Below are 12,623 nucleotides of genomic sequence, written 5' to 3' on the forward strand. Positions count from 1 at the left end.
TTTCTCCCAATGCAGGTGAGGCAGCATGGCCACAATGAACCAGTCACATCAGGACTGGCAGGGGCCTGAGAGATGAGGTCCTCTCACTCATTTTACAGATAAGGAGCTTTCATATGTCTAAGACATCTTATGCCAGGAATTCCTGCACACAATACTGGCCAACCCCACAGACAGGGAAACATTTTACAGACAGGACAAGTAGAGGCCAACTTCTCATTGCCCCAAGGCACTTACTGCACTTTGCCTTGATGTGGTCCATGTACAAAGTTCATTCTTACACATGGAAGGAATCTATCAGGGAGTATTCATCAGGTGTGTCTCATCAACTTTTTGCTCATTTGGGTAACTTTTATACAGACTTGCACCATTAGGTGAGCATTTGAGTGTGTAAGAGCTCAGAAACAGTGCAGGAATCCAATTGTTCATTAAACTACTGTGCCAAATAAAATTTGGCAACAAAAAAAGCCTCTGTGAAGGTTCCTGATGTTTATAATTGAGGAGACTGTGGACATGATGTGAAGCAGATGTGATTTTTTTTTCATGTTTACAATTTTTTAAAAAGAAATAGATGTAATTTATGGGATGAAATTGAGATTTCAAGGAAAAACATGTTTTTCTGGCTATTCTCCTATTCTTTCTTGTATAATTAAGATTTTGTCTTACATTTGAAATAGCAAGAATTGTCCATACAATTGTCTGCATGGCTTAGAGATAAGCCATTATTCCTTTCTAAAATTTAGTATAAAATAAGTAGAGTTGCCCCTCCATATCCTTGGGTTCCACATCTGTGGATTCAGCCAGCTGTGGATTGAAAATATTCATTAAAAAAAATGGATGGTTGCATCTGCTCTGAACATATACAGCCTTGTTTCCTTGTTGTTTTTCCCTAAACAATACAGTATGGCAACCATTTACATAGCATTTACATTGCATTAGGTATTATAAGTAATCTAGAGATGATTTTAAGTATACAGAAGGGGGAGAATATATTCAGGGCGACTTGAATCTATGCTCCCAGGGGAAAAAAAAGAAAAAGTATGCAGAAGGATGGTATAGGTTATAATGCAAATTCTACACCATCTATATCACAGACCTGAGCATCTGTGGACTTTGGTACCTTCTCGTCCTGGAACCAATCCCCCATGGTCAACTGTATTTCACAAGATTTTTCAGACAGATGTAGCAAATATTTGCAAAGGAGTTTTTAAGTGGTGGCACCTAGTTAGGAGTGGTAACACTGGGCATATCCATAGACTGTAAGCCCCAGAGGGACAGGAATTTTTCTCTTATTACCTGCTGTATCTGATGCCTCACACAACTTGGCATATAGTAGTCATTTATCAATCTGTGGGATGAATGGGTGATTATCTCTTTTTCATGCTGGAGCTTAGGGAAAATTGATGCAAAGTTCTTTTGAACTTTAAATTTATAAGGTGATACTTAAGCGACAAAGTAACAAGCTATATTGGCTTTCTTTGTTGTTTGTTTTACAGATCTCCCTTTACATTTAAATGCTGCAATGTTTGAGGCAAATGGTGGTTGTGGTTATGTTTTGAAACCTCCAGTTCTGTGGGACAAGAACTGCCCCATGTATCAGAAGTTTTCTCCACTGGAAAGAGATCTGGACAACATGGATCCTGCAGTCTATTCTTTAACTGTAAGTACGGCCCCTAGAGAAAGAACATAAGGTCGGGTTTAAGCCTTCCTGAAAACGAACTGGTTTTGAATTCAAGGCATTGGAAAGCTGTCATATCACAATTTGGGTCATACAGATTTAGTTCCCAGAATAATGTATTTATCTCCCAGGAAGCAGTAGCTATGGCTAGGCAAGCTGTTGCCAGATACTGTGTTTGCCAGAGCCCAGGAGCAGGGCTTATGAGGTCCCTGTTTCACCTGATGTACTGATGATGGTAACTCTGTCTTCCAGGGCCCACAGAATCGTAACTATGAGTATAGTGCATAGAAGTTGAGCTTTTTGTTAGATCAGCTCATGTTAAGCTTCAAAGCTCTAAGATCAAACTCGCATCAATATGTAAACACAATTAAGTATATTTCCTCCTTATAATTTAACCTTTATCATTTCGGGGCCTTTCCTTATTCCTTTTCACCTAATTAACTTATTGTCAAAACTCCACAGACTCCTCTTAAAAACAGAGACCTGGCCAGGTGCTGTGGCTCACGCCTGTAATCCTAGCAATTTGGGAGGCCCAGGTGGGTAGATCGCTTTGAGCTCAAGAGTTCGAGACCAGCCTGGGCAACATGGCAAAACCCTGTTTCTACAAAAAATAACAAAAAAAAATTAGCCGGGCATGGTGGCTCACGCCTGTAGTCCCAGCTATTCGGGAGTCTGAGGCTGGAGAATCACTTGAGTCTAGACAGCAGAAGGTGCAATGAGCCAAGATTGCACCACTGCACTCCAGCCTGGGTGACAGAGTGAGACCCTGTTTCAACAAAATAAAACAAACAACAACAGAGACCTGGTCATCTCTTTCCACCTTTAGATCTTGTCTCTCTCCCTCCACAGGAAGAATGCCCGGCAGCCCTCCAAGTACGACACACCCAAACCCCTGGGATAACCCCATTCACAGACTTTCCTACCACCCAAACTGCTTTTTCTCTTTCCCTAAGACAGCAGGGCAGTAGCCCCTTTCCTATTTGTTATTTTTTAGCTAGAGGCGAGGGTAGTTTTATCTGTTTACAGAAAGCTGTGAATTAGTTCCTAACACGTCTGCAACTTGCTCCAAAATGAAACTATTCAAGAAAAAGATTTTGAAGTTATAAAATCCTATGGCATTTTGAACAGAATATTAGTAACAAATTTATGATTATATTGCATAAAGTCTTCTTTTGTGAGAAATTTAACTTCATCTTGTTTGTTTTTTGAAGATATTTGAACATTTTGATAGTTGAAAGCTTACAGTTAAGTGAATGATGTTGACAAAATAGGCTTTTCACATGATTCCAGTCATGTGATTACCCAGTTACAATCACTTACTTTTTTTTTTTTTTTTTTTTTTTTTGAGATGGAGTCTTGCTCTGTCACCAGGCTGGAGTACAGTGGTGTGATCTCAGCTCACTGCAACCTCTGTTTCCTGGGTTCAAGCAATTTCTCTGCCTCAGCCTCCCTAGTAGCTGGGACTACAGGTGCGCACCACCATGCCCAGCTAATTTTTTGTATTTTAGTAGAGACGGGGTTTCACCATGTTGGCCAGGATGGTCTCAATCTCCTGACCTCGTGATCTGCTCGCCTCAGCCTCCCAAAGTGCTGGGATTACAGGCGTGAGCCACCGTGCCTGGCCCTACAATCACTTACTTTTTAAACAGTTTTATTCATCATTCACTTTGTCCATTCCAGTGTTCTTGGGATTCCTTTGCAGAGGGAAGCAGTGAGGTGTAGAGGTTTCCTTTCTTTTTTATCCTCGGTGACTTTGATCCCTTTTGTCTCCCTCACCCTAGATTGTCTCTGGTCAGAATGTGTGCCCCAGTAACAGCACAGGAAGCCCGTGCATTGAAGTCGACATCCTGGGCATGCCTCTGGACAGCTGCCATTTCCGCACGAAGCCCATCCATCGAAACACCCTGAACCCCATGTGGAACGAGCAGTTTCTGTTCCGCGTTCACTTCGAAGATCTTGTATTTCTTCGTTTTGCAGTTGTGGAAAACAATAGTTCAGCGGTAACTGCTCAGAGAATCATTCCACTGAAAGCTTTAAAACGAGGTAGAATAAAATTGTCCAAATGTTAATAATTGTTGTAGCTAGGTGATGGATGCCAGAATTTCCTTATACTCTTCTCTGTTTTCTGTTTGACATTTTCCTATAAAGAAGTTGAATTAAGAAGCAAAAGGAAATACAAATTGGAGCACTTTTGAAGCACGTCTCAAAAGAAGTTTTTCTTTTACATTTTTTAAGAATCTGAGGTATTAACAATATCCCTTGTAAAGTACAGCCTCACCCATACCTGCTGATGTCAGGAGCAGTGGTTGTTGCACTCTCATTTCCACACATTTTTCTTCCTAAATACTACCCACAGCACTGCTGGCAGTTTGAAAGCAGGGATTGGAAATAAGGAGAGGAAACAGAGATGTCGGAAGGGTTGGGTGTGGTGGTGGCATAAGTGACCGCGCAGTTGGAGTCAGTGCCTGGCAGAAGTCCAGTTTTGGAAGCTGGGGCTGGGTTTCAGGTACAGGAAGAGGAGAATGGAGAATTCTGGGCAAGGCTAGAGCTGTTGGCTTGTGGATTGGCTTTGTTGTGGCACTCTGATAAATTTCAGCCTGTGCATTGTTTTTAAACTTTGATGTGCATAGGAATCTCCTAGGACTTTGGTAATACCATGCAGATCGTGATTCGGTGGCCTCAGGTGAAGACTGACAGTTTCCCTTTCTAACATACTTCCAGGTGTGCTGGCTCTGATGGTCTCCTTTGAGCACCAATATTCTAAGTACACACTTCCTCTCCCAGCCACACTCAGGCTGCCATCCTCAGAGCTCACAAACACATTACAGTTTCCTACTTTGTGTTCTTTTCCTGTTTCTCTTCTCTGTGCAAGTAGCCCGTGGTCATTTAATTAGTCTGCTCAGGCTGCCATCACGGAATACCACAGACTAGGTGGCTTGAACCACAGAAATGTATTTCCTCACAGTTCTGAAGGCTGGAAGTCTGAGATCAGGGTGTTGGCAGGTTTGGTTTCTTCTAGGGCCTCTCTCCTTGGCTTGTAGGTGGTCACCTGCTCACTGTGTCCCCACACGGTCAGCTCTCTATGTTGTCTGTGTCCTAATCCCCTCTTCTCATAAGGACACCAGTCCCACTGGATTAAGGCCCACCCTAAGGACCCCATTTTAACTTAATTACCTCTTTAAAGACCCTCTCTTCAAATATAGTCACATTCTGAGGTACTGAGGGTTAGGACTTCTACACAAGAATGGGGAGTATGGGGTCAGGGGGAGACCCGTAACTGTTATTATAGAAATGTGAGAAAGTACATAGAAACAAAAACAATTTTTTTAATTATCCATTTTTCCATCTCTCCAACACAGCCACTTTTGGTGTATAAGTCTTGCAGGCTTTGTTTCTTTTCCCATGTATGTAACACATGAGCATACAGATATATTTTTAACAAACAGGCTTTCTACTAATCTTTGTGTTTTGTAACTTACTGGTTTTCACTTACTAATGTATATAGTGAGCAACCTTTCATGTTAATAACTATACATGTACATTACCATTTTTACCAGCTGTGTATCATTCCATTTTATACTTACACTTATAGTCATACCATAAATTATAACCAATCTTCCGTTGTGGGAATATTCTATTATCACTAAAGCTGCTCTAAGATGGAACATTTGTAAAACAGGGACTGTTAGTCTGTTAGTGCTTCATTCACAGGGACTGTTAGTGATCAGATTTTCCTACTAGATCAGGTTTTGTCTGAGTTTAAGGTTTTCTGTTTGAGTCTAAGTTGGAAACAGTACTTGGACAAATTAATTGTCATTGGGTAGCTCGGGGACAGCACTCTCTTGGAGAAAAGGCGCCTGTTGGTTGCATGCCTGTTGTCATCCCTGCCCATTTTAAGGTCTTTCTACCTGTCATTTACCGACCTCCAGGAGCATCTTCTTTTCAGTAGCCATGGTTAACAGGCTTTTCCCAATTCTGTATTACTCCAGGATATCGACATCTTCAGCTGCGAAACCTTCACAATGAAGTCTTGGAGATTTCTAGTTTATTCATTAACAGCAGAAGGATGGAAGAAAATTCCTCTGGCAATACCATGTCAGCCTCTTCGGTAATGAAGTTCTGTTTCACTCAGCATATTTATGGGGATTGCTACACTGAAGGTGGGCTTTTTTGTGGCCCAGCAAAGTGGTCAGTGTGAGTTATTAATTAGGTAGCTATGGAAATTAATAACAATAATGGCTGACACTTGGCACTGACTAAGCACTTTACATATATACTAACCCAGTCCTCTCAATAACGTCAGGCAGTAGCTATTAGTATCATCTCCATTTCACAGGTGAGGAAGGCAGAGCTAAGTACATCTGAGGTCACCCAGCTAGCAAGCAGCAGTCCAGGATTTACACCCAAGTTCTAGTAACAAAGCCCATATATTATAGTGTCTATCATGGAAGTGAGCCAAATATAATAAAGTAGGGAAGAGGCTTATTATGCAAAGCCTAGTAGGAAGCATTTCCAATACTTCTAGAAACTTTAGGTTCAACCAGGAAAATATTTTGTTTCTTCAGCAGTCCAGGGGCAAATGTCACAGGCAGAGCAAGGCTGGAGTGAGCAATAGACTCTGCTGGCGATGCATAACTTGCACCTCAGTGTTTGGGAGATGCAGAATCTGCTTCCTAGAGAATGGAAAAAGGACACTGTAGAATGTGCCACAGTTGCAGAATCTGCTTTTTTTTTTTTTCCAGAGACAGTGTGTCTCTGTCACCCAGTGTCACTCTGTCACCCAGGTTGGAGTGCAGTGGTGCCATCCTGGCTCACTGCAGCCTCGACCTTCCTGGCTCAAGCAATTCTCCCACCTCAGCCTCCTGAGTAGATGGGACTACAGGTGTGTGCCACTATGCCCAGCTAATTTTTTTCTGTAGAGATGGGGTCTCACTATATTGCCCAGGTTGGTTTTAAACTCCTGGACTCAAGCGATCCTCAAGCCTTGGCCTCCCAAGGTGCTGGGATTACAGGCATGAGCTACCGCACCTGGCCAGAATCTGCATTTTAACAAGTGCACCATGGAAACTCAGTGCCCACTAAAGTTTGAGAACACTTGGACCAGGGCCCCCTCACTAATGCAGGGTGGTTTAATTAGATAAGAATCTGGGCTGAGTGCAGCGGCTCATGCCTCCAATCCCAACACTTTGGGAGGGCAAGGCGGAAGGATAGCTTGAGTCCAGGAGTTCAAGATCAGCTTGGGCAAGACCCCATCTCTATTTAAAAAACGTGTTTAATTGAGCATAGTGTCAAGCATCTGTAGTCCCAGCTACCTGGGAGGCTGAGGCAGAAGGACTGTTTGAGTCCAGGAGTTTGAGGCTACAGTGAGCTATGATCACACCACTGCACTCCAGCATGGACAAAGAATGAGATCCTGTCTCTAAAAAGGTATTTTTAAAACAACTACTATAATTAACTGGCTAATTCCATTATGCTTCCTCTTTAAACATACATTTTAAAAGTGTGTCCATTGGTTACCCCCTTTACATGTTTAATAATGTGATTACTTTTGTGTCAATCTCAGACTCAACATTGTCCTAACAATCTTTGGAAAGGCACCTCCTGCGCTTACAATGGCACTGGCCATGACGGCTTCCACTGCAACTTTCTGCTTGCTTCTCTACCCTTCTGTTGCCCTCACCACTATCAGTTTTGACTCCCGCTGTCCCTGCCCTTGTTTGCTTAGGTGTTTCTCCTTTTTCCCTTCATCACTCCACAGCAACCTTCACTGTACATTTCTATCACCTGGGGAGCTTTAAAAACGCCATGTGCACAGGCCACGCCCCGCACCAATTAAACCAGAGTCTCTGCAGGTGGGCCCCAGGCATCAGTTTTTTTAAGGAGCATCAGGCGATTGCACCATGTGTCCAAGGTTTAGAACAGCACTTTGGCCCAAGTGGAGGGAGGTGTGTCTTCCACCTTGTGCAGAGGATTGACAAGCAAGGGCAGGGCTGCGTGGTACAAAGAGCAGGAATCACATGCTTTCAGAAAGGCAGAGCAGGGCCAAATACCCAGTTCTGAGCTGGGTGACCTCAATATCTGTTACAGCTGAAGATTCCACAGATGCCACAAATGAACTGTTTTTACTCACGACACTTCTGACACCAAAAACGTGGTGTCTTTTCCAACTCTCTGGCAACAGCTGGGTGTCCTGCATTTCAGTTCAATTCTAACACTATCCATCTAGAGTTGGTGTCAGATCCCACACCCTGAGGGCTCAGTGCCACAAGACTACTCCTACTTCAGATGCCAGTCACAACTCCCAGGTTGTCACCAGGACTTCTGACCAAACACCTATAAATTCAGGGGATCCGTATAAATCCTCAGATTCAATAGTTTGCTAGAATGACACAGAACTCACAAGAGTGCTTTGCTTATTATCACCAGTTGATCAGAACAGATGCACTTCAGGAGCTTCAGGAGCAGCCTCATGGAAGGATGCATGGAACAAGGTATGGGAGGAGGAGTGCAGAGCTTCCATGTCCTCTCCAGGCCACCCTCCCAGAACCTCGATGTGTTCACCAACCTGGAAACTCTCGGAACCCCATCATTTAGGGTTTTTATGGAGGTTTCATGACCTAAGCATGATTGGTTCAATCATTGGCCACTGGTGATTAGTTCAGTCTTCAGCCCCCTCCCCTCCTTGAGGTCTGGCAGCAGGGCTGAAGGTTCCACCCCTCTAATCATGCCTTGGTCTTTCTCAACCACCAATCATCTCATTAGCAACGAAGGACACTCTTATCACTCCAGAGATTTCAAAGGTTTTAGGAGCTGTGTGCCAGGAACTGGGGACAAAGACCAAATATGTATTTTTTGTTACATCACACCTTGCCATCCTTGGGGTTCCTGGGCAGCCATATATGGATATGTGCTTGGTAAATATGCATTTGACCATGGAGAGCATTACTCTCCATTGCTGAAGCCAATAACTGTAGATCATCCTGGCCTTCTTCCCCATTTAAGACTTGATCATTCTATTTCCTTAGTATCTTTCAAATCCATTCATCTTGATCTGTCCTTATTGCCTTGGCCCTGGTTCATTCTCACCTGGCTTGTGGTAGAGTCTTCCTAATTGGTCTCATTTCCTCTTGGTTTGCCACCTCTGTCTGTCCTCATCTAGGCCATCCCAAACAGATCTATCTAAATATGATCATGTCACTCCTCTGTGAAAAACCCTCCATCAGTTCTCCATTGCTTTCAGGGTAAGTTTATACCAGAAGTAACAAATTCACATGCCAGGAGAATCCCAAGAAGATGATGTGCAGGCATGGACCTGGGCTGAGCACAGACTCTTAGAAAGCAGAGAGCTCATGGGTCATTTAGAGGGGCAGCTGTCACCTAGCTCTCAGCTCTAGCTGCCTGTTGCCTTGTGATGTCGTCAGATCTCTTGGTCTTTCAAGAGAATCAGGACATCTGGGGTTTTGTAAATGTTGGCAACTATTTAATCTTTTTAATTAATAATATAGTGCAAGCTAATGATACAATTAGAATGTGTGCATTTTATAGTATGACAATTATATTTCAGTAAAACTGATTTTTAAAAAAATCACGTTGTGCAAGCATAACAAAGTCAACTTCTCCTCCCCACCCCAAATAAAAATAAAGTACATGCTAAACAATACACTTCAGCCCTCAGGTCCTCATTTTGCCAGTTTCAGTCTAAATTTTAGCCAGTTAGGCGAAGCCCTGAATGGCTGTACTTTTGCCTGCATCTCCGGCCTTTCTCCCTCCAACAGGTTAGTTGTAGAACTTGTCGAGGTTCCCAGAATGCCCTGCTGTAGGCCACTTCTAAGTCTTCGTACACATGTTACATCAATTTGGGGTTCTCTTGTCTCATTCTTTATCTGCTAAATTACACTAGGTCCTTCAAGATTTGGTTCAGATACCATTTTCAGAAAGCCCTCCCTGGTTTCTCCCGAACCTCTTCTAGGCCACCTCCTCTGGATTCCCAAGGAACTTAACATGCTCCTTACAACTGCCTACTTTCCCCTCTAGCTATCTCATTCAACTGGAAGCCCTTGGCAGGGATAGTGTCCCATTTGCCCCTGATTTTCTAGGGACAGGCATAATGACTGATTCACTATAAGCCTTCCATAAATTATTTATTTCGAATGAATGAATATATCTTAATACACAAAATGCCTGAAGAATTGAGTTACACACTTACCCAGCTCTTTCTAACAGATATATTTTATATAATGATATATATAATGATTCATGTGCCTGAATGGTGTACTCTCTAAGGGCAGAACATTTTATCATTACCATCCAATTTTCTAGCCCAGTACCCTGAAGAGAGATGGAACTCAATAGATACTATGGAACATCAGTTAATAAGTAAGAACTAACATACATTTCAGATAATATCAGCCTCTAACTATGATGGAAAGAGACACTGTAATTTAAAATAAATTAATATTTTGGTGATGTGCTTATGAAATACCCTCACTAAATGCCTGAGGAAGAGGTACCATTGCCTCTTCTACCACATTAAGATGCACTGGGCTACAAATGGACTCTCATCTTTTGCATTTACATGTTCCTATTCATACTTCTAAGTACTAGCACTTCTGTATCAAATAGAGCTTAGAAATATGTGATTACGGATGAATGATCAGCCATGTGATCTTCTTGACAGATGTTTAATACAGAAGAAAGAAAATGTTTGCAGACTCACAGAGTCACGGTGCATGGGGTACCAGGGCCAGAGCCCTTTACCGTTTTCACTATTAATGGAGACACCAAGGCAAAGCAGCTTCTGCAGCAAGTAAGTCCACTGAGCCGTGGTTGGGAGAATCCAAAATCTAAGATGTATAGATGTATGTGTGTGTATAAATGCCTGGGTGTGTAAACATACACAGATGTACATAAATGCGCAAAAGTCCGTGTTGATGATATGCCTTTTGATTATTTGGAAATGTGTTATTCAACATTGAGATCCACTCCAAGAATCATCTGATGGATCTTGGTACCACCAGACAAACTACTTTAACCTGTAGAGAAGATCTTTAATGATTCTTAAGCTATATAAAATACTAGGCTCTAGAATGATAAAGACCAGAATACACTTTTGCCCTAAGCCTAGACATGGCCTAATCTTCCTTCTTCATGCAGACATTATTAATCAATCAGAATTTGCACATTAGGTGAATGGAATCTTCTTGCCATCCGAGGAGCTGAATCAAATTCTTAGAGCTTCAGGATGGGCCACATGGACCAAGAAGACATTTCCTGCCCCTCCAGCCTAAGGCCTTCCTTTGCATGTGGAGCAGCCCCCTTGTTCCCCTCCCCTGGCACCTGACCTTGGCATTTGAGATCCTCTCCTTTTGGTGGTAGCAAGAGGCATGGAGACCCTGAAACCTGTTACCCCAAGCCCTGTAGCAGAACTGGCCTAAGCCTCCTTACGCTGTGCCACCTCTGCCCTAGACCCCCCTCCAAAGGATCTTTGTGGCCTTCTGCAGACAGGTCCCCATCCATGGGGGGGAATTCTAAGAGTGAGAGAGCCAGGGACATGGAGCAGCATCCAAAGAGGGAGGGGGCATGTCCTGCAAAGGGTGAGGCAGGGCCCATGCGTAATTCCTTTTTTCACCACACTAGAAGCGCTATCCTTGCTTGGCACAGTGGCCTAAAATCCTTGCAGACGATTTTATCCTTAATCCATTTCAGAATTCCTTCTCCATGCAGCCAGGTGCAGTGGCTCACACCTATAATCCCAGCACTCTGGGAGGCTGAGGCAGGCGGATACTGAGGTCAAGAGATGGAGACCATCCTGACCAACATGGTGAAACCCTGTCTCTACTAAAAATACAAATATTAGGTGCGGTGGTGCACATCTGTAGTCCCAGCTACTAGGGAAGCTGAGGCAGGAGAATCATTTGAACCCGGGAGGCAGAGGTTGCAGTGAGCCAAGATCGCACCACGGCACTCCAGCCTGGGTGACAGAGCGAGACTCTGTCTCGAAAAGATAAAAAAGAATTCCTTCTCCTGAATAGGGGTAGACTAAAGGAAGCAATGACCAAGGGAATGGCCCTTCAGCTCCCTCTGAAGTTAGGGTGTATGATGAAATGTAGCTGGGATCATAACATTTGGAGGAATTAAAAACCAACTGAACAATCACAAATAATAAGTGTTAATAAATGGCTCTGTCCTTCAAGGGCACATCTCTATAGACAGGCTAACATTCTGTCCAACATTTTATAACTGACTTAAATAGAGAAACAGCTCAGGTGTCACATTTCATAGATTATCAAACAGAAGCTATTGCCAACGGTTTGTTTTGGTTTTGTTTTAATACATCAGTCCATGTACTTTAGTGTCCACTATCACAAAGCACTGCTGAAGTTTTGTAAAGGAAGGCTTTCCAAGAGCCACCCATAGCAGTCCATTGCTTTATTGTCACCCATGCAAATCAGCACACAGATGTAAAGCAGGACTGAGCAGGGGGTGATGCTGTCCCTCTTGTGGAGGTGGCCCAGAAGCTTCACATCCTGAATTATCCCTGTAGTATTTGCCTTGGCCCCCTTTTGAGTCAACAGCATTGCATCGATTATAGACCAAGAGCTGGGGTGGAGAGATTTCAGTCTTCCTGAGAACCTTCACTCCCACTGCCCTCAGTCCATCACATTCCACTTTTCCTCCTGGTGAGATGTGTTCGCTCTGGGCTTTGCCTTATTGGCAGGGGCCTGAGGAGAAGGGTGTTTGCTTAATCCAGACCAGATGGTGGCAGCTTTCTCTCATCACCAAGCTACTTCTCACGGGAAGGCAACAAAGAGTGTTTCTTCGCTGCAACTGACCTTTACTCCCTTCAAGTTCAGCCTTTGGTAGTAACCTGTACCATATGAGTGAGAAAGAATACATTGGTAAAACTATGATGCCTGTAATCCCAGCACTTTGGGGGGCCGAGGAGAGC

General features: G+C 43.3%; 1 protein-coding gene across 17 annotated transcripts in view; it reads left to right on the forward strand.

Moving 5' to 3' along the window:
• Positions 1-12,623, forward strand: part of PLCE1 (phospholipase C epsilon 1) — a 444,022-nt gene that overhangs the window by 418,455 nt on the left and 12,944 nt on the right. For all 17 annotated transcript variants that reach the window (XM_063727669.1, XM_054522660.2, XM_054522668.2 and 14 more), the window contains 4 exons: positions 1,494-1,657; positions 3,457-3,718; positions 5,665-5,783; positions 10,353-10,481. In XM_063727669.1, coding sequence (XP_063583739.1) covers positions 1,494-1,657; positions 3,457-3,718; positions 5,665-5,783; positions 10,353-10,481 — 674 coding nt within the window. The remainder of the gene's footprint in view (positions 1-1,493; positions 1,658-3,456; positions 3,719-5,664; positions 5,784-10,352; positions 10,482-12,623) is intronic.

This window comes from Pongo abelii, chromosome 8 (assembly GCF_028885655.2).
Source record: "Pongo abelii isolate AG06213 chromosome 8, NHGRI_mPonAbe1-v2.0_pri, whole genome shotgun sequence".
In the NCBI taxonomy this organism is placed as follows: Eukaryota; Metazoa; Chordata; class Mammalia; order Primates; family Hominidae; genus Pongo; species Pongo abelii.